A 22,411-nucleotide genomic window follows, 5' to 3' on the forward strand; every position below is an offset into this window, starting at 1 on the left:
GAAAAACAGCACCATGACAATTCACTGTACCAGAAATTTGGAAGCAACATGCTGTACTGCTTGGCATTTGCACTGGAAGCTCCAATATGAACAGATGGTTAACACACTGAACAACCGTTGGCTTGCCATGTCCCCAAAAACATGTACAGAGAGTGATAAAAATCAAACATCCAGTCAAAATTATGGTGTTTGGAGTGATCACTAGTGATGGCGACGTTATGCCTCCATTTATCTTCACACACGGCCTGAGACTCAACATAGATACAATCTGTTTGGAATATATTTTTAAGTAATACATCTGTAAGTATGTATGTATATGTGAATCTCTGTATATGCTGCATACAAACATCTTTCAATCTGCTTCACACATAATAGAATTTGTATTTGCAGTTTGCTAAACAAATTTTTAAATCTATTTTAAATTTATCCTTCAAATTTAGCCTCTACATTCCTTATTGTCATTGTTTCCATTACCAAATCGTTTATTGTATAACCCTTTAACATTCTGATTATTCTTTCAAACGTAAAGCTTATGTATTCACATTATTTTGAATTAATCATGCATTATCTCATAGCTTTGAGATTTTGATGATGTGATTGTTTTTAGTTTTACAATGGCATTGTAGGAAAGGTATGAGAAGCTGGACATGGCTACTTTAAAACAGACAGAACATTTGGATTAGATATGGCTGGTTTAAATGCTAAAGAGTTAAAAGAGGACCTCACTTCAATCCTAAACTGGGCAGAGACTTGCTGACCTTTTGAATATTTGTGCAGCAAGTTTTAACTTCATTAATGATTATTTAGAGAAGACAACCCATTTATACACCAACAGCATATCTTATTAAATCACAAAAGGAAACAATTTAGAAAAAAGCAGTTTATAAACATTAAATGCTGAGGTTTTTGTTTCAAGTAACAGTTTTTAAGTTGAATATCACACCTTAGTCTTCCATCAGCAAGACTAATTGGTGCAAACACCCACTGGATTCACACACAAAAAAAAGGATCAAGACATTGCTCTTTGTTGACTGTTGTACCAATATGTACATATAAGCTCATCTCTTTGGGGCACAGGAAAACCAAATACATCACAGCAAATCTAGCATTTTAAGTGTTAATGTTTTTATTTATTTAAAAACTGTTCTGGTCTGACATTATGTACATATACACTATTATCACTGAAACAATAAACATACTGACATGTTATTGTTAATATAGTTATGAACAAGGCAGCAACTGCAACAGAGTAATATGCAACATACTTAGAGGGCAAAGTCTGCAACCTAGTAGGATTCCTGGTTGAATCCAGTTCACTAACATTGATATTTTGAAAGGAAATTATTACTATTACAAAATCCTTTGTCTACAAATGTAGAAGTTTGTGCCCTGGCAAAAAAGGAAAAAAGGGGAAAGAAAAGAGTAGGCCTACAGTTCTTTTTCTGCCTGAAAATGGTGTTTATATTGACTTTATATAAAAGCCTTAGCCATTAATTTTGAATATTTATTTAAAGTTTTGCATCTTTTTTTTTCTTCGGGGTCCAGGAGAAAGTGACAGTGCCAATGGACTTCGCAGATCCTCTGAGACCAATGAGATTAATGCCATTAACATTCTGCTTAAACTGCTCCAAGTTGATACCCACTAGAAGACATGAGCAGAAAAGGAGTTCTAGAAAGTGGACATTATGGAAAGAGAGACTGGACAGTACTTTGAGCAGGGCCTGGGATTTGGATAGAACACAAGTGGTGAGAAATGGGGAGATTAGAGAGCCAGAAGCACTTAGGTTAAGGTGACACAAGGTCAGCAAACTCCAACTAGCAGAGGCTATTATAGTAAGGGCAGAAAAGGTAAAGAGAGGGGACAGTATATTTGTAGCCACAGGTTCGAACAACTTCTAGTGACTTCATACCAATCAGTTGAATGATCTTTCTCTGTATGCAGTTTGGATGTCTATGTGTAGCAGTAGCACCTTCCTAGATGTAGGAGCAATACTCCAATGTTAACTTCATGTGAACTCAGTAGAGTGTTGGTACTTTTTGAAGGCTATATTACTTTCTGGCCCTGAAGAGTAAGGCTATTCTTGGAGATGCAGTCCTAGCTATGCTAAAGACATGCATTTATCAAGATGATAGTGACATCTAACATTTAGAGGGATCATGAGGACTTAAATAATGTGCCGCTCATGTTTAAGGAGAGTGAGGTACAATGATGAGTAGTATTATATTTTTCACTTGCTTTATCCCGTCAATTGTTTATAAACAAAAGCAAATAACAGAATACAATTTATGAAAAATATAGTTTTAAAAAGTGTGGAAAAATTTCATTGTGAAATAAGTTAAATTTTTTTAGACAACCAGTAAGGAGTGTTTCTTGTAAAGTCAATTTAGCTGATCCTATTTTATTTCTGGTACTTATTTTATCAACTATACTAGAAACAAGCCAATAAGTGTACTTTAAGTGGGGTTATGTAACTTGTTAAAAACAGCAGCCAAATTTTTTCTCAAATCACACTACCATCTTGAAAAAGACTACGGAATAGCCATGACTTTGGTCATGTCAACTCAGAGAGGGCTGAGCTGGAGTTAACAACAACTATATCAGAATGAAAGGTAAATCTATTCCATTCAAAATGAGAACTCAAAATCAAGGGTCAAGACCAAATACTGGAAGAATTTAGCCTAACACTATTGTTTCTATACTTTCTCGTATTAGAAATCAAATTAATCTTTAATAAATCTGATTATTTAACACTTAGTGTCCTCTTTCCAGATATAGATTTTAAAGAGCATTTCAATGATTAAGAAACATTAGTTTCTTACTAAAAATTATTGTATTGTACAGACTGTGCAAAATTTATTCCACTATTTTGACTGATTAAATTTTTTTTTAAATGAAAGAACACACTGAATATTTAAATCTCTTTGGTACAATGAGCCTCTAAAAAGAGGGTGAGTTACAATGACTGACTCATAAGTTTGCTTAATCAGGACTAACTTTTAGCTCAACAACAATTAATGGAAATTTTAAAAGCAAAATAATTATAGTAAGATGCAGAGGAACAGCTCTTTTTTTTCTTTTAAATGTAATACCATCCATATTTAGGAAAATAACTTGAACCCTTTAGCATTCAGATTTCTGTGTCAAATGTAATGCTTACTGATTCACATTGTTTTAATTTAAAAATGCATTATCTCATAGCTTCAAGATTATGATGATGAGGTTGCTTGTTTTTAGAATGACACTGTAAGGTAGGTGTGAGGAGCCAGATATGGCTGGTTTGAACAGAAAATAGGAAGAATATTTAGGCTGGATATGGCTGGTTTAAATGCTAAAGAGTTAATAAAGTTTTCTTAATACCTACTAAAAAGTGAAATAGAATGTTATAACTGAGACATGACAAATTTTGTAATTATGAATTCAACACATTAGTTTCAAAACCAGTTAAGATCAACAAGAAATGTTAATAAACAGCACATAGTAATTTTAGCTCTGTGCAGCAGAATATCTGCATGTTCAGCGAGAAAGAATTAATTTTTTGACAGTAGACATAGTTTTAAAGAAATGGAAAAGTTTTCTGAATTACTTCTCTCAGAAATAAAATTATTGTTACATTTTGACAGGTAGCTTTTAGTACTACTTGTGGAAAAAGAGCCTATAGTTTTAAAATTAAATTCAGGTTTAGGGTTCTATTATCATTTACCATGTATAATCTTCTAAATGGATAGAGAATTAAGTATATATATATATATATATATATATATATATATATATATCCATAAATAGATACTGAGTAATAAATACATCAATAAAAACACCCTCAACTTTCCCAAGGAAGCTGACACATAGCACTTTAAGAAAAAAAAAATCTGTATTACCAAGCTACTGCTTTATATGAATGATTCTCATATTTCACCAGCAACCGACATTCAAATAAGTCCACACAAAGAAGCTGTTCTCTTTTTTTATACACTGTGCTTACTTCTTGGTGCTCTAAAGGTGTGGTTATTTTAAATGGTAGGAGTTATTTTAATATTAACCAAAATATTTTAGTGAATGAAACAAACAAAACACTAAAATACTATAAAAAAAAAACAAGTAAACAAAACAAAATTACTTCCTCAATTTCTTTCTTAAAGTTGGTTGAATAACACTAATTAACTAATTACATGATGATTCATGACTGCAGTATATATTAAAAATTTTGGACAGTTATTTTGAAAGATGTGAAGCTTAAAATATTGCCAAACCAAATATGATACCTTGTAAATGCAAGTTAGATGATTTCATCAGAAATTATAAACTTTTGGTAGAAGTAGTAACAGCGTACACAAAAGGGTGATCTCTTTTTTATTGTAAATGGATAGCTTGGATACTGATATTATAGATTGAAAGATGAATTAAATTTTCAATCATCTCATTCCTATTCAGTTATTATTTTGAGCAGAATTACATTTAATCGTTCTACATGAAATAGATTATCCTGATACTCCAATTTAAAAGACAAAATTGAATTTTATAACATAAATTAATGGGCACAGACATGGCTGTGTGGTTAAGAAGTTCACTTTGTAATCACCTGCTTCTGGATTCAATCCTATTGAGTGGCACTTTAGGTGTCTTCCACTGTAAGCTTGTATCATCCAAAGTCTTGTAAGTGAAATTGAATAGGCAGAAAACTGAAAACGTTCACTGAATATATTGTAAGGTGGATGGTAGAATCAATGGAGCAACAGACAATACTTTGTGATGGTATTTTGTTATGTCCCTTTATGTTCTGAGTTCAAACCTTCCTAAAGTCAGCTTAACTTTTCACTCTTCATAGGCCAATAAAATAAGTACTAATTGATGAAATATTGGGATCAATGTTAACTGACAATATCGTAAGTGGTTCTCCAAGATGGCTACAGGCCAATCACAGAAACAAATTAATAAGTAAAAAATTAAGCATCTCTATATATATAAACGGCAAAATGTCTGTCTGTGTGTGCGTGTCCTTTATACAAATCCACAATTTTTCAGTTAGAGGGCTCGCACCTTCTATGGTCATTCAAAACTGTCCAAGGGTGGTCGTGCACATCTTTACATTTCCCCAGTCACCCAACAAAGCCATTAAAAAAAATCAATAGAAGTGACTTTTTTGTGAATTTTCTATCCAAAACCCAATCAAAATGCTCAAAACTTGATACACCAATTGAATGCCAGCTAGCTGTATGTGATTGGTCAGAGATTTGGACAGTACTCGCGTGTATGTGCGCACACAGGCAGCTGTATATGCATGCACTAGCACTATGACCCGGCATTGCCGGGTCATAGTGCTAGTTTTCAAATAATAAAAAAAAAACCCTTAGTGAATGAAAGTGTTACTACTTAAATTTCCAGGCTCTTCAAAATACCTGACAAAATATGCACACATCTTAAATCAGAGAGCTGAAGAATATATTTCACTCAAAGAACTTACCATAGTACCAATGTAAATCACTTTATTTCAAAATGTTTCTAACATTCTGGCTTCCTGAAGAAAACATTTTCCTCCAATATGCAACACTATGTTGGTTAAGTTTCAGCAAGTATATGCAGTCATAATGTGATTAATTTGTCTATACAAAATAAACACACACTGGTAGCAGCAGTGCTGCTACCAGAAACACACAAAAGATATCCTCCTGTTCAGCAAAGGTTTATTCACCATAACACTGCAACCAATAACTCATGGGCATGATCCCTTTGTCTTTTGATTTCATAATAGCTTGTTTCTCTCAATTTGTAAGTTACATACCACATTAACCCAAGCTCATCCGATGCATCTGCCTTACTACTTATTTATATTTTACCAAATTCTTCTTGCCCAAGTTTATAGTCTTCTGGGAGGTGTCTCAGCTCACATTTATTTACTTCACAGAATAAACCTTAACATCAGTTGTATCAACCTCCTTTATTTGGAGTAGGTGGGGGCTTGTGACAACCATGGTCACTATATCTCCTCTCTCACATTACATAATGATAATGATGATGATTTCTAACAATGTCACAGGGTCACACATTTTGAAAAGAAACAGTCAATTAAAATGGTTAATAAATACTTCCTTTATTGACTCCAGGGACATTAAAGGGGGCGTCAATTCCAGAAGCACTTGAATTCAGGATGTAAATAAATACCATTAGACATTTAATTAATCATTCTTAATTTCCACTACCTACTTGCTACCACCCCAATAATAAACTTCTTCAGTATGCTTACTAACAACCAACTATCCACAAGTGTTTATTAGATTTCACGACATATCAAATTTTTGATCAAAATTAAGATTTTAATTTTACTCTTCTTCAGGCTTCATGATCACAGATTACCAATCATATCAGGATGAAGGTGGGGAACAAATTAGAAGCAATTTCATTCTAGGTGAATTCTGTAATATCAGAAAACATCAAAGAAAATTTCATTGGCAAATACTCAGGGCAATAAACACTGAAAATGTGCAGAAAACAGCTTCCGTCACATTTCAGGGAGAAAAACTACAAGTAGTTGATAGCTTCCATTACCTAGGTGATGAAGTCAGTAGCTGGGGTGGTTGCTCCGAGAGTGTAGCTGCTAGAATAAGAATAGCCTGGGCAAAGTTTAGAGAGCTCCTACTTCTGCTGGTGATAAAGGGCCTCTCTCTCAGAGTAAAAGATAGATAGTATGATGCATGTGTGTGAACAGCCATGCTACATGGCAGTGAAACATGGGCCATGACTGCTAAGGACATGTGTAAGCTTGCAAGGAATGAAGCTAGTATGCTGTGCTGGATGAGTAATGTCAGTGTGCATACACAAAAGAGTGTAAGTGCCCTGAGAGAAAAGTCGGACATAAGAAGCATCAGATGTGGTGTGCAAGAGAGACGACTGCGCTGGTTTGGTCATGTGTTGCGTATGGGTGAGGACAGCTGTGTGAAAAAGTGTCACACCATAGCAGTAGAGGGAACCTGTGGAAGGGGTAGACCCAGGAAGACCTAGATGAGGTGTTGAAGCACGACCTTTGAACGTGGGGCCTCACCAAGGCGATGACAAGTGACCTTCGAACATTGGGCCTCACCTACTAGTGACTGAGACCTTTGGAGATATGCTGTGTTTGAGAAGACCCAGCAAGCCAAGTGAGTCCATAATTGTGGCCTATGCCAGTGCAGCATAACCAGCCCATTCAATCAGCAGGCAATAAACTGTGCTTGCAAAGACCTGTTGAGGCGAGTGAAGTCGTCATCGTGGCCAATGACAGTACTACCTGATTGGCATCTGTACTAGTGGTACATAAAAAGCACCATTCAAGTGTGGTCATTGCCAGTGGTGCCTGACTGGCTCCTGTGCCGGTGGCATGTAAAAGGCACCATTCAAGCGTGGCTGATGCCAGTACCACCTGACGGCTCCTCGTGCCAGTGGCATGTAAAAAGCACCCACTACACTCTTGGAGTGGTTGGCATTAGAAAGGGCATCCAGCTGTAGAAACATTGCCAGATCGGATTGGAGCTTTGTGCAGCCGTTTGGCTCACCAGCTCTCAGTGAAACTGCCCAACCCATGCCAGCATGGAAAGTAGAAGTTAAACGATGATGATGATGATGGATAATTTTAAAGAGAGATTCATGAGGATTCTTACCTTCAGAATTGTATGTGTCAGGGTTTGTGGTCATGTAACGTTTGGAAAAGTGGGCCAGCACTCTTTCCCGCTCTTGTGTTTCCCCAATAAGGGAAAACTGTTTAAGAAATGTCCGTAGAGCAACATCTAGAGTATTCCCTGTAAAATCGAAAAACTGAAGATACTCCTCTGCTACCAAATTACTGAAGTCATTTCTGGAATTAAAAAAAAATAATAATAATTAAAAATGTACCAAATTATTAATGTTCTCTACATTATAAAAATAGTAAACTAAGTTGTGCTACGACAATCATCATATAAATAGCATTTAATTTATTTAGAAAATACAAAATTATATCAATAGAATTCTCATTTAAACTATACAATATAGATAGTTAACTACTAAGTTTGTAGAAAATAATCTACTTATGCATATTTCTGGATACATAAAATATATACAGAAATAAGTATAATTAGTAGTGCAAAATAAAAGTTGTAAACTAGCTGAAATCCAAATGAAATTGAAAACTTTTGTATAAAACTGTTACTCTTTAAAGTTGTAGGACATTATACAAGCAAAAATAATGTTAATTTTATAAACTGAGATTGAATTTGCTTTCTTTATACCTGTTAAGCTCTTACAAAGTAGTTGATAACTATATCCAGTTTAAGTAGTGTATTTTTAGGATCTATTTTTAATAACATTCCTTTTCAGCAGCTTACCTACAAGAAGCCTATATAGAATGAAAACAAATTCTGTTTTCAGAGCTAAAAGTATTTTTCATTTAGCTATGAAAGGAATCAAAATGTTCTAAATAAAAATTAGCCTAACTCTCCACAAACGAAGAAAATAAATATTGGGGACCAATAATAATTTTTGTTTTTAAGTTTCCATAAAAAGAAATAAAGATCAAACCATGAGGTTTAAAGCAATTTACCAAAGTTCTCTTCCTCTATCAACATGGTACTTCACAATTTTAATGCTTATAATACTTTTAATATACCATCTACTTATTAGCTTAAAAACCAAAGCTTTATTTTTTTTTTTACCAAATATCCATTTGACCAAACTTAAAACTTTCCTAACAGAATAGCTATCAAGCATAATGAAAAATAATAAAAATAACTATAGCAGAAACACAGTCATAAAGTCCCATGTGTATATGTATCTATATATCTTTACTATTCTAAGCTGTAACACTTTAGATGCTTAATGGTTATTAAGATGAGTAAACAGCAGCCCTCCATATGTCTTGATCTTTCCTTTGACATGTTTTGTGTTGTATATTCTGCTCTGTGAAAACCTTCCACTACCAACTTACGGCAAGCACTGTTTTACTTGGCATGCATCTTCCATTCAGTCACATGCCTAAATTTAGAGTTATTTCTGACAAACTAGTGATTAACTTCTCCTGCACACATCTGTTGATATCTCTGATGTTCAATTATTTTATTTGCTTGCTTGCTTGTACCCAGTCTTTCTTGTGGGTTATCATTGTCAAATTATCTACCTACACCCAGAATAACAATTTTTACACAACGTACGATCTGTTTTTTTCTCAGGGCAAGACTCACTTGTGGTAAGCTAGTTCTAAGAGTTGTGAGATTAGTGCAAGAGGTGAGGCTAGTTATAACAAAGTGCTTTGTAATAACTAACCTCACCTCTTATACTAATCTAACAGCTATTAGCAGAACTAGTTTACTTACTACTTTTAGTGCTTAGGTAAATGAAGCTACTATGCCCTATCAGTCAACACAATATACCATTCTATTACTTATGAACCCACTTACTACAGTGGCTATAGTACATTTAGTTCCTATTCACATCTTTCCTGCTCACTGAGCAAGGTCACTTCACTGAAATTTTTGGTCTTCATTTCAAATAAAAAATTTAATATTTGCTGTTAACTTTTATTTCTTTTGTTTCAAATGTTAGTTTTTGATGTTTTACAGACTTCTTTGAGAGATTTGAGTAGAAGAGCTGGAGAGAACGGTATCCTTGCTGGATACCAATCTTTTCACTCATTGCAACCTTTTTGTGTCTACAGATAATACAAGCCTTACTTAATGTACTCTCACACATCTTGCACTGTCTACGCACACCATTCTTTCATGCCTGATATCAATCATACTTCAGATGATATTATCCTATTGAAAGCTTCCTCTAAGTCATGCAAAAAAAGGATCCTCATTTTTTTTTCTTTGCCAAATATTTCTACAATTTTTTTGTGAAAATTTAGAAGTTTAGTCTCACAGTTTGGCACAAATCCAAGTTGTATACTCTCTTAGTTCAGCCAAGCCTATATTCATTTTATAACTCAACTCCAACCACTGGGGTATAGTACAATCTTACACAAAATTCTGATAGTAATTTGATGAACTTAACATATTCTCTACCAGAACTTCTAACATTTCAGTTTCCAGATAAACCAGTAGCTTTCCCTGCCTTCAATGGTTTTACTTGCTATTTCCATGCAGGTTAACTATAATACTCTATATTGGTTGTTTAACCCTGACTATGATCAAAAGGATTCTAACCATAATCACACATTTACATTTAATAGCATCTCTTAGATCATGTTTTCCAATCCTTGTCATTTAACATCTGTATTCCATGCTAGCATGGGTTGGACAGTTTGGCAGGATCTAATGCACTATGCTCCAATGTCTGCTTTGGTATAGTTTCTACAGCTAAATGCTCTCCCTAATGCCAACCATTTTACAGTGTGGACTGAGTGCTTTTTTTTATGCCACCTGTATCAATGAGGTTATCATGCAGCCTGCAGAACTACAAACCTCTGGGGAGGAGAGGAAGGGTCAGCTTTGTGCTAGTGGACAAGGAAATTGAACTATGAAAAGGAGGTGAGGTAGTGCAGGTTCCTGTAGAGGATCTGCAAGGCTACTCATGTCTAGTAGGGAAAGGGGAGAGAAAGAGAAAATGAACAGTTGGAGCTGCAAGAGATTGATAATGGCGATGAAGTGTTTCATCACCATATATGTTTGGTAAGATCAGCTGAAATGGACCTATAATACTGTATACTTTGTGTGTGCGTTTGTGTGCGCATGTACAATATGTCCTGTTTTTTGTTAAGATGGAAAGGTGTGATTTAAGAAAGATTCATCTTATTTTCATAAAGTCGAGTGACCATGTATAGTTTCCTTCAATGGTAATATGTGTATACAACATCTTCCTCGGCCTTTCATAACATTTTCCATCTCTTTTGCTCCAAAAATCTTTTTAAACACTTCATTCCAATAATATTCTTGTTACTTTTTATGTAACTGCCTTCACAACTGTCTAATTTCTACTTCTTTCTTGAATAGTAATAGTGTTGTTGCCTAGTTTTGGCATTATTTTTTGTTTATCCATCTTCCATTTACGCCTCATCTGTAAGTTTTGAGATACTATTCCTCTACTATACTGGTTGCTACCCTGTTGAATATTTACTACCTGTAAATTGATAAGTATTTTAAGTTAGCTCCAACTCTGCAAAAAAAAAAAAATATCTTCTCTATATTGTGAAAGTTCTCAATATCTTGCTGTCTAAACAAACATTAAGAGCTAAATGGAAATTGTCTCACTGTCTTCCTTCTCTTGGCACTAGCAGTTCTTAATTCCATTCTGGCTTTCCCTTTGAACTTAGTGACAATAAACCATAAATTTGCCTCAAATTTAAGACACTTTGTTCCCCCTCTTCATGATTAGGATACAATTGATGAAGTTCGCAGTTCCACCAAACTCATACGAGACCAGGTTTTCTGCAGTTGCGCACAAAAGCCTAGTATCCTGTATATTTATCAAATTGTAGTTCCAGGTTCTACAATCTTCCCTTTTTAGCATTTCCCTATATGTTGTTAAAATTCCTTGCCCTATTAATGTCACAACCTTCTTTATAGTTATTCTCAGTAAGAGCATGCACCAACAAGGCCTGAATCATGATGGTTAAACAAACAGAAGATCAATGTTCTTGTTAGTTAATGAGGTTTGCAGAAAATAGCAGTAATCAAAGTAATTAGCCTATTGTTCACAAACTATTATAAACCTATCACTTTTGTTACATTGATAATAAAACTTCTCTACAAACACTATGTTTTTGACTTTGGATAAAAAGACGCATGTTTTTTCTCAATGATGAGCAAGTTACATTGGTGACATTCACTTTACTCCATCTCTGTAAAACATACATCAACTAATCTTTGCTAAGAGATTTCTACCTCTATCCCAGTTCTCTCTTACAAGAATTTCATTTAAACCACCTATCAGGAGTCACAACATCTCTAAAGAAAATATATTGATATTGGTGAATCCATTTAAGTCAGCTGGAAAACACAGTCAGCCTAAATGCTTGCAGGAAAAGGGTAGTTAGTGCTGGTTTCGGTTTCATTATATACATGGGAGTGTTTCTCACTTTACTGTTTTGTATTAAATCTGACAGATATCTTGATTATTATAAGACTAATTAACCCTTTCGTTACCAACCCGGCCAAAACCGGCTCTGGCTCTGTAGTATAAATGTCTTGTTTCCATTAATTTTTCATTAAAATTTACCATCAAACCTTAGTCACAATTTATGTTCCTAACATTAGCTTAATGACAGCTAAGTTATTTTACTAAATTCTTTGTTATATTTAAAATAATTGAAAGAAATTTTGAGCATCTCAAAATAGATACAGTAACGAAAGGGTTAAATGAATTTAAGGTGTCAAGGTTTTGAATTTCATCTTTTTATTCTTTTATTTAATTACATTTAGTTTATATATACATTTAATTCAGTCATAGTGTGTATGTCAATAAATACAACAGAACTAGAGAAAAATATATGTGTGAGTGTGCATATGTACAATTGTGACTGTGTAGTAAGGAACTTGCTTCCCAACCACATGGTCCTAGGTTCAGTCCCACTGCATGGCACCTTGGGTAAGGTGCCTTCTATAGCCTCAGACTGACCAAGGCCTTGTGAGTGGATTTGGCAGACAGAAACTGAAAGAAGTGTGTGTGTGTGTCCTCATCACCTCTTGACAACCGGTGTTGGTATGTTTACATCCCCTTAGTGGTTTGGCAAAAGAGGCTGACAGAATAAGTACTAGGCTTCAAGAAGAAAGTCCCATTGGATGATTTGTTTAACTAAAACCTTCAAGGCAGTGCCCCAGCATGGCCACAATCAAATCAGTGAAACAAGTAGAAGATAGATGATTATAATCAAATTTGACACTCACTTCTGTTTTTGTAATTAGATTAATCATATATTTCTTATGTTGAAACTGCACACCATATATGGCTAATGTGAATAATCAAACTACATTTTACCGTTACCAGTTAGAGAGTTTCAGTTTGAAGTCGTTTTTTGTTATGACGTTGTGGGTTATTTATATTATTTATTGAAGAAATTACAAACAATAATGCATAAGACAATCTTAAAATAAATTTTTTTAGATTTTTTTTTAAATATAAGAGACTGTTTTTTTTTGTTTTTTTTTCAAAAAGATAAACATGAAATTAAAATATAAAATTACTACATCATTCAAGAACATCTTTCATTATTAGCTCAAAAATCTAAAGCACAACAAAGTTCAAAGTAAAGGATTAAACACCTGAAGCAACTTAAATAAGTATTTTGAAAGAAATGAAATCCATTAGATATACCTTATTTAAAGATTAAAGCATGAACGATTGCATTAAATGTTTAAAGGGTTAAAGAATGCCTCTTTTCCTTGAGCAATTTGATCAATAAAATGCAGTTCAATGGATCAATGTAAACAGCAGATAACAAAATGGTTAACCAGAAAGAGACCCTCTATGTTCTCATTGTAGATAAAATGCTATCAGCATTATATTACAAATACAATTAGTTAAGAGTCCATTAATTTCTTCTGACTCTAATAACCCAGTATTTGCCTCCAACTTTGGTTTCACATTCTTGTTTGTTACATCTTTTATCATAATTCTAACCCTTTAACTGTCTGATAACTTGATATTTAATTACTCAATGACTGGACAACTTGTTAAATTATTTCTGTTATAAGTACCTGTGATACATACAGAAGTGGAATTTTTGATCCTGTCACAGACAGCAGCAAAATGTCAGTGCTTTGAAACAGTGCAAAAATTCTAAAGTTCAACAGAAATATTTAAGCAACGTATATGAAGAGAAGGCTTTATTTCAGAAGCAATTTTTTCCTATTTTTTAAATACATTCTTGAAAGAACAAGAAATGCTTTTCAATGAGCGTTCTGTTTCAGTCACTTAAAGAGATAACATGGTGTTCAATTTTTTGTGGATAATAGAATCTGTGACTACAAGAATTTTAAAAGCAAACTCAAATTCCTTGATCAAAACCCAAAATTTTTAGTATAACTATGAAATGTAAAGTTGAGAATGACACAATTATGAGTTTATCTTACTTAAAGATCAAATCTTTATTCATGTAAATGAGGTAAGAAATACGTCAGTAGTTGAAAAAACTATAATTGTTCTACTAATGTGTTAATGTGACTTCAATTTTCTTCAAGTAACAATTTCAATTTCTATTGTCTTTGTGTGCACATTTTAAGACTAAAAGATCAATTGCTTAACTTCTTGTTATCTAATATATCATAGGTGAGTAATAGCTGACTGTCCTCTATCCTACCAACCACCACATAAGTATAGAGCTGTATAATGGAGAACTAGCATAACTCATTATTTGCTTTAAAATAACAGTGAAAAAGGTATAAATAAAAACTATTCTTAGATTAATTACATATTTAGTAAACAAAGAATCTCAAAGCAAAATAAGACCACTTGAGTAGTAAGAGCAAGACATAAATGCAAACTGTGCTGATAATACTTAGATATAGTACTTTATTATACGTCTTTGACATTTGGCATCTCTTTCAAAAGAGGAAAACAAATGTTAAAATAATAATTCTTAGTTGAAAGGCTCTGTGGAATATCTAACTAGATTGTCATTGCTGTATATCTCTTACAACTTTCACTAATTCGCTAGTAACAGTCTCCCATTGCTTCATCATGTTTGATGTATGTTAGCTGCATCTGTTAATGCTTGTGTGGGTTAATAAAGAGCATGGAGACCAATTATTGAATGTTCTCCACAATTCAGGGAATGAGTAACTATTCTCAATTTCTTTGAAACCATTCATCATTTTCATGTCTACTTTTCCATGGGTCAGATGAGAGTGTACTGGAGCAGAATTTTCTGCAGCTTGGTGTCCTTTCTATAGCCAACCTTCACTAGTTTCCAAGTGAGGTAATAATCTTCCAATCAACCCACAGAGTTGGGTTAATAGCGGAACTTGTGGCAGTTCAGTGATGCTACACAAGGAAGATTGCATCAATGGAACAGCTGAGCTACTGGAAGAGACTGAGAGAGCTATGACTACTTCTTGGAGTGAAAACAGGAGAAGTATGAAGTGATATATGTGTGGAAGACACTGGAGGGGCTGGCACCAAACTTTGGAATTGAGAGTTATACTAGACCTTCAACTGGACATTACTGCACTGTCCCAGCTGTCCCATCTAAGGTGAGGGCCATGTACTGCAATAGCTTGGGGTTCAAGAGCCTACAGCTATTTAACACCTTGTCTGAGGGATCTCCATGGTGTGGGGGTAGATGTTTTCAAGAAACAACTTGACCTCTTGCTATCCAAGATCCCAGATGAACCAATATTAAGGCAGGAAGTTCAAAAGTGGGCAGCAGTGTTGAACTCCCTCCTTCACCAAAAGCTAATCACATGCAATTGGCCAATTAAAAGGTGATTACACTGGTGGTGCCCCAGCATGGTCACAGCCTTAGGGCTGAATCATAAAAGAATATATATATATATATATATGAAGAGAGAAAGAGAGAGGGTACAGTTATGTTTGTATTAACAATTTGAATCAGGAAACAAAGCTTCAGCAGATACACAAAAAAAAAAGGCGATTGCTCTCTTCAGACAATTCTGAGAGATGAGGCACCTTCAATATGTGCAGAAGCAGTTTTTGTTATTTTTGCTAGAAAATTCCAATGACATTGAAAATCCTGAAGTTTATGAAATAGTATTAAACAAGTGAAAGTCATTAATACCAGTGAACAAAGAGACCCACTGGTAGCAGTAAGGTAACTAGAGACACAGAAGCTTGTTTTCTATCAATGTGTGCACACACACATACGCACACAAATATGTGTACATACAATGATGATGAAAATTACATGGAAAAATCAAAAACTGTCCAGAAAATTATTTTTAACAGACACACCCAATGTGACAAGCATCTTATTCTGGAACCTTTCAACAACTTTGTTTAAAAATATTGCTGAGCGTAGTAGCACTATAAAGAAATTTTAAAGAGCAACACTAATGAGAATTCTTTTAGGCCATAGAGCAGTAGAATATTGATAGGGAACAAAATTGATAGTGAATAAAACTTAATATAAGTAGTTTACATTTATTAACAGTAAAGTTTACAAAAATCTGCAATCTACAAATAGATTTATCTAAATCACTTTTTCTCTCTCCCCTCCCCCTGTTAGCACCAGCTGGAAAAATAAATAATTAGCTAATTAATTGTTGAAACTCTATACATCCAGAGTCTAAAGATTAACTGAAACAGGCTATTTTGTACTGCACTATCCCATTAATTGCATCTAAAATTAAATATTTTAGCTGTACAAGATATACAAATCAAATTTAAAACATATATAATTGAAGATAAATCTATTAACAACAAGCATTCAGTTAGAAGCAGTAACTATCATATAGCTATAAATTTTGATTGCTTGGATATGAAACAAAGATTTGTTTTATGAAAAGTTCCATTTAAGTATCACAATGACTCATAGCAAATAGCTGTTTCCTTTTTGTCTCCTACTATGTAGCAACTGGACATTTCAGAAGCAGGATATTTCTAACCAAAATATTTCCTGCAATGTTACTGAGATATAATTGATTTACATCTGATTTTTTTTTTTTTTTATATACTAATTATATTAGTGTCTGACTTTAAACATGGCTCTATAGTCCAGCATATACGTTTTTTCCCCCCTCAAAGAGTAACCATTTGAGAACATTCAGTTTCTAAAATAAGTGTATTTTATAGGATTCCTCATACACAATGAACATTGTTTTGTAACATACTGAAGACTTAAAGAAACTTGATAATTCAATTTGTTTCACATTCATATTTTGTATGCTTACCTTCTATTTCAGATCTCAGAAGTAATTTTCAGCCTTATCTATATATTTTACCCCCAGTTTCATGGTTCTGTTTTGAGTACTAGTCTCAGTTTATAAAGAAAGCTAAATGTAATTGAAACATTAAAAAGCAGGATCAAAAGACATTTTTTTATGTCCTACTTGCAATCTGTTTTGCTACATGATTTAGAAATTTTCGTAATATGAATATTGTATTAAATCAGAAGGAAAACCTTGCAGTCAGTCATTAATATATAGTGATTAAAAGGAAACCATATACCTCAATAGGATGAGAATTATATTTAGATAAACTGGAAACTAAGAAAGAAAAAAAATAAACATTCAATGTACATAAAGCTGAGAACATGATATACAAATCTTTTGGATGCTTTGGCCCAGAAAGTCTGGCATTATTTAAATAAGTTTAAATAGGTTCAATTAAAAGAGGAACTAATTAAGATTATTCTATTTCCAGTCTTGCAGAGAGATGTGAAGCTGACACGATATACAAACTGGTTGTTATTCTAGTAAAAAAAAAAATTCATTGGTAACAGACCTTGGATGGATACTGGTGTAAAGCATTAAGTTGATGGCCAACTTTTTCACAAGAAGTATAGAAGGTGCATAAATTTATTATTTCAAACATTATGCATATGCTTATATAATCTGAAGCATATATAACTTTTTTTTTTCTATTTCACATTTTACTTGTATATCAATAATCCTTGATAAAAGGAAATAACACAAGTGTGTGTGTGTGTTCGCACACATGCACATACAGAATAGCTGGTCATGCCGAAATTTACAATGCTTAAGAAGTACACATTGAAGATATATACATGCACCAGGAACTGGCATTAAAAGTACCAGGAAAAAGGCTAGAAGGCACAGTATGAGCCAACCCACAGATGTGGGCTATAGAGGCTTTGTAAGATGCACACTGTACTAATCTTCAACTGAATGGACTTTACAGGAGTAGCAAAGAAGAGGACCTTTCAAACTGCATGTGCAGCTATAGAGAAAGCCACAAGGCAGCTTTAGATTAAGAGAGGTGGTTCATGACAAGTGGGAAAAGTGACATACTAGAACCTGATCAAGTCAGGTTATGTGGACCAGGTGGCAGTGTCTGATATTGAAAGACTCAAAACACCCAATAGCAAGTCACATCACCAATGACACATCACAGCTTATCCATGAAATATATCCTATACACACACATGTAAATGTAATGTGTGTGTGTATGTGTTTAAAAATACAGGCATCCCCTGCATTATGAAAATGCTTATGGAAACATAAGTATAACTACTACTTTTCAGATACAACCTGTGATTCTGTTTTTGCAGAAACTTAAGTAAATTTTAATTTTGAAAACATATGTATAAAAAAATCTTTTTAAGGAATAAACCACTACATAATTCCAAAATCTCTTGAGAGCACATACACACATATGTGTGTGTGTGTTACACAATCACTGCATATATCTTTGGACAAACAATAATAAGGTTGTGAGATTCCTAGTTTGAACAATAAGTAGTGTCATTCAGTCAAAATAATAACCAGTTGAGTGCTGATTTAACTTCCTCTCGCTGTCAGATCCTGGATGTACAAGGTCAAGCGTGGGAAGACAGAGAAAGTATCTATGGCTCTGAGTGACAGCCACTGTATGTGTGTACGTGTAATGGGTTTTTTTTTAAGCCAATGAATGTACATCAAATGATAGCATTTTTCTAAAATATAAACTAAGATATGCTTTGGCTTCAACAGACCCTGGCTATGTCTAACTTAATAGTACCATTTTAAGTCATTGTTAAGATAGTAGTATCATCTACTATCATATATAAACTATATAAAAAGATATTCACAACAAAACTGCAAAGATACTTAAAATATAGATTCACCTAGTATATTTGGTGTAAGAAGCTGTGTTTGGTGAGTTACTTAGAGAGAATGCAAGAGGTGGTGAAAGGAATGGTTGGCAGAGTTCCCATTACATATACAGGCATAATTACTGTAAAGATAATTTCTTTAAAATTTCATTTCAGTAAAATAAGTAAAATATAAATATACTGGTTGTATAAGGTAAGATGAAAAAATTAGGCGTAGCTATGTGGTAAGAAGTTTACTTCCCAACCACATGGTTCCAGGTTCAGTTCCACTGTGTGGTACCTTTGGCAAGTGTCTACCATTATAGTCTCAGGCCAACCAAAGAGTGGATTTAGTAGATGGAAACTGAAAGAAGCCCGTCGTGTGTGTATATGTATGTATGTATGTGTGTGTGTGTGTGTATATATATATATATATATATATATATAATATATATATATATGTCCTTCCATCGCTGCTTGACAACTGGTGTTGGTGTGCTTATGTCTCTGTAACTTAGTGGTTTGGCAAAAGAGTTTGATAGAATAAGTAGTACAAGGTTTAAGAAATAGTCCTGGGGTAGATTGGTTCAACTAAATCCCTTCAAGGCAGTGTTCTATCATGGCCACAGTCAAATGACTAAAAGAATATGTAAACAAATCTGGTCATGTATACCATCATTGTTTTAACATCCACAGTTCTATGCTTGCATGGCTCAAATGGAATTTGTTGAAGCAGATTTTCTATGGCTGGATGGCCTTCCTGTTGTTAAACCTCACCTGTCTGCAAGCAAGGCAATATTCCTCCATAGCTGACATGTTTTCATGGAAGACTGGAAACAAAAGACACTGCTTGTATGACAATGACATTCACTTACAACTATTATGTGGTGTCAAGGTGAGGAGATATATACAGGTGACCGACTTCTTTCAGCTTCTGTCTACCACATCCACACACAAGCCGTTGTTTAGCCTGGAATTATAGTAGGTGACATGCATCCAAGTTGCCAAGCAGTAGGGCTGAACTCAAAAGCATGTTATTGGAAAGTGAACTCCTTAAACACATAGCTATACCTGTGTCTATACACACATATATTTGAAAAATATAAAAAAATAAAATGTATTTTGCTCATTATTTACATTTGACGGATATTTGTCCTCATCTTTGTTGTTAACACAATGTTTCAATTGATATACCCTCCAGCCTTCATCAGGTGTCTTGTGGAAATTTTGAACCTGGGTTCGCATTCCTAAGGTATTTTTCGATGTTATTATTATTATTATTATTATTCAGGTCACTGCTTGGAATCAAACTCGGAATCTTGGGGTCAGTAGCTCAAGCTTTTAACCACTGTGGACAGTTTATCAGTTTCATCCTTTCTTTTCTTCATAACTGGAGTGGAGAGTATGCTTTTGGGGTAGTTGTTGCTTAATAGATTGTTATTGAGCTGGATCATTACTTTGTGGTGGGTATCACGATTGCTACTTATATTCATTGCTCGATGTTTTAGGCACTGAGCAATCCCTCTCTTTACACTGTATGGATGGTGGGAGTTGAAGTTGAGGTATTGTCCAGTGAAGGCCAGCTTGTGGTATACAGATGTCCTGAATCCATACTTGTTGCACATTATTAATACGTCCAGGAATGCTAGCTGATTGTCTTTTCCCATTGTCAACTGTATTAATAACATGCCACCGCCGACAACAACAACATCATCATCATCATTGTTCGACCGTGGTCGAGACAATGGAATTTACCATGCTACACCAGACTTTACGGTCCATCATAGCATTACAGAGGTCCTATTGCTGGATGCCTGTATCCCTGGAGATTACATCAGGGTAGGAGAGTGTGCGCCCTCTGGTGTTGCGAGTAGATAACAACAACAACAACATCATCATCATCATCAAAAAGTACCTTAGGAATGAGAACCCAGGTTCGTAATTTCCCCAAGACACCTGATGAAGGCTGGAGGGTATATCAGCCGAAACATGTTAACAAAGAAGATGAGGACAAATATCCGTCAAATGTAAATAATGTAAATAATGTACATAATCCCTCATCTCTTAAATATAGAACTGTATGTATTTTACTATTATGCAAACAGCACACAATCTTCTCTTAACTTTGAGAAATCTCTGTTGCTATCAGAGATCATAGCTCAAATTTTCTCCATTCTTACTCTAGCTACTATGCTTTCGAAACAACATCTACTACTGCTAATTAGGTCACCTACACAATAGAGATTGACACCTACTTTTAGGGAGCCTGCCAACCATTTAAAAAATTTCCACATTTACTCTTACATACAAGGTGATATCAAAAGGTTCCAGGGTAGTTATCTTTAATAAAAAATAATATTTATCAAAGTTTTAACACCATCATCTTTGAAATTGTCACCTTGTGCAGCAATACACCAGTCCCAGCATTCCTGGCACTTTTGGAATCTGACCTGGATATCATTTTCTATAAGCAAGTCAAGGATCTTTTGTGATTCATTCTGGATCTCAACAATGGTGTTAAAATGGTGACCTTTGAGCTGCATTTTCATCTTGAGGAAGAGATGGAAGTCCATAAGTGCTAAACATAGCTGGGTGGAGAAGCAATACCATGTTGTTTTTGGTGAGAAACTCACAAGTGAGGAGAGCTCGGCGATAGGGTGCATTGTCATTATGGAGAATCCAATTCTTTGCACTCCACAGATCTGGTTGCTTTCACTGAATGCCCTCCCTCAAACACTTCAAAGCATCGCAGAAGAACTCTTGATTGGTGGTCTGGCCCTGGAGGATGAATTATCAATGCACAACACCACATTTCCGGGGGTGACACTTGTGGAAGGTCTTCCAGATTGATCATCGTCAAGGGATGTTCTTCCACTTTTGAAGCATCCATGCCACTCAAAACATAGCACACGATCCATTGCCTCATCACCATAAGCTTGCTGAAGCATGTTCAATGTCTCTGTAGCAGATTTCCCAACTTTAACACAAAATTTCATGTTGGTTCCTGTCCATGACAAAATCACAGACTACAGCATAACATGATCACAAAAACACAAATTTCACAACTTGCAAAGAAAACACAATGTCACTTGGCACACTACCTCATGGAGATCACTGCTAGCTCTCACTGTGCACACAACTATGTGCTCCCATCTGTTGACAGCATACAGAGCTAGTCCAGGAATTTCTTGATACCACCTCAAACATGTCTTCCGCCTTTATCAGTAAACCTGTGTTCTAACTGCACCTCTTGCGCATCCATAGTTTTACATTGGGTACATCATAAAGAATTTCTACCGATTCTATTTCAGAATATCAAGATGGCCATTCCTTAATATAACAGGAGAGTGCTGGTTTTGCCTAGTTCATTATAACATTTTCATTTCCTACATTTACTTTGAGGGTCTGAATTCTCAATTTTGCTTTCACCTTTAAAATTTCTTCTCTACATCTTTGACAGATTTGGCTTAGAAAACCAACTTCTGATCTGTGGCTGGATAGTTTCTAATGCTGGTGTTGCAAATAGTTAAATGATTTGCATCACAAAACTCCAACAGACTTGATCTCATATAATTCCTTGTGCCATGCTCATAGTTTTCACATGAGTATATACAGGAGTAGTCATTGTGGTGTTGCTCGACAAGTCCATTAAAGTAGTGATAAATATTAACTTCACACTAAGCATTATTGAAATTTTTATTATCCCACACATCCTCTTTATTAATAAGAATATGCATCCGCAATGTTTTTCTTTCTACACAATA

At 34.6% G+C, this 22,411-nt stretch overlaps 1 protein-coding gene across 5 annotated transcripts in view; it reads right to left on the reverse strand.

The window, feature by feature from the left end:
- The window catches only part of LOC115211787 (PH and SEC7 domain-containing protein), a 197,482-nt gene that overhangs the window by 50,081 nt on the left and 124,990 nt on the right, over positions 1 to 22,411 (reverse strand). For all 5 annotated transcript variants that reach the window (XM_029780473.2, XM_029780476.2, XM_029780474.2 and 2 more), the window contains one exon: positions 7,630 to 7,823. In XM_029780473.2, the coding sequence (XP_029636333.1) occupies positions 7,630 to 7,823 (194 nt within the window). The remainder of the gene's footprint in view (positions 1 to 7,629; positions 7,824 to 22,411) is intronic.

This window comes from Octopus sinensis, linkage group LG5 (genome assembly GCF_006345805.1).
Source record: "Octopus sinensis linkage group LG5, ASM634580v1, whole genome shotgun sequence".
In the NCBI taxonomy this organism is placed as follows: Eukaryota; Metazoa; Mollusca; class Cephalopoda; order Octopoda; family Octopodidae; genus Octopus; species Octopus sinensis.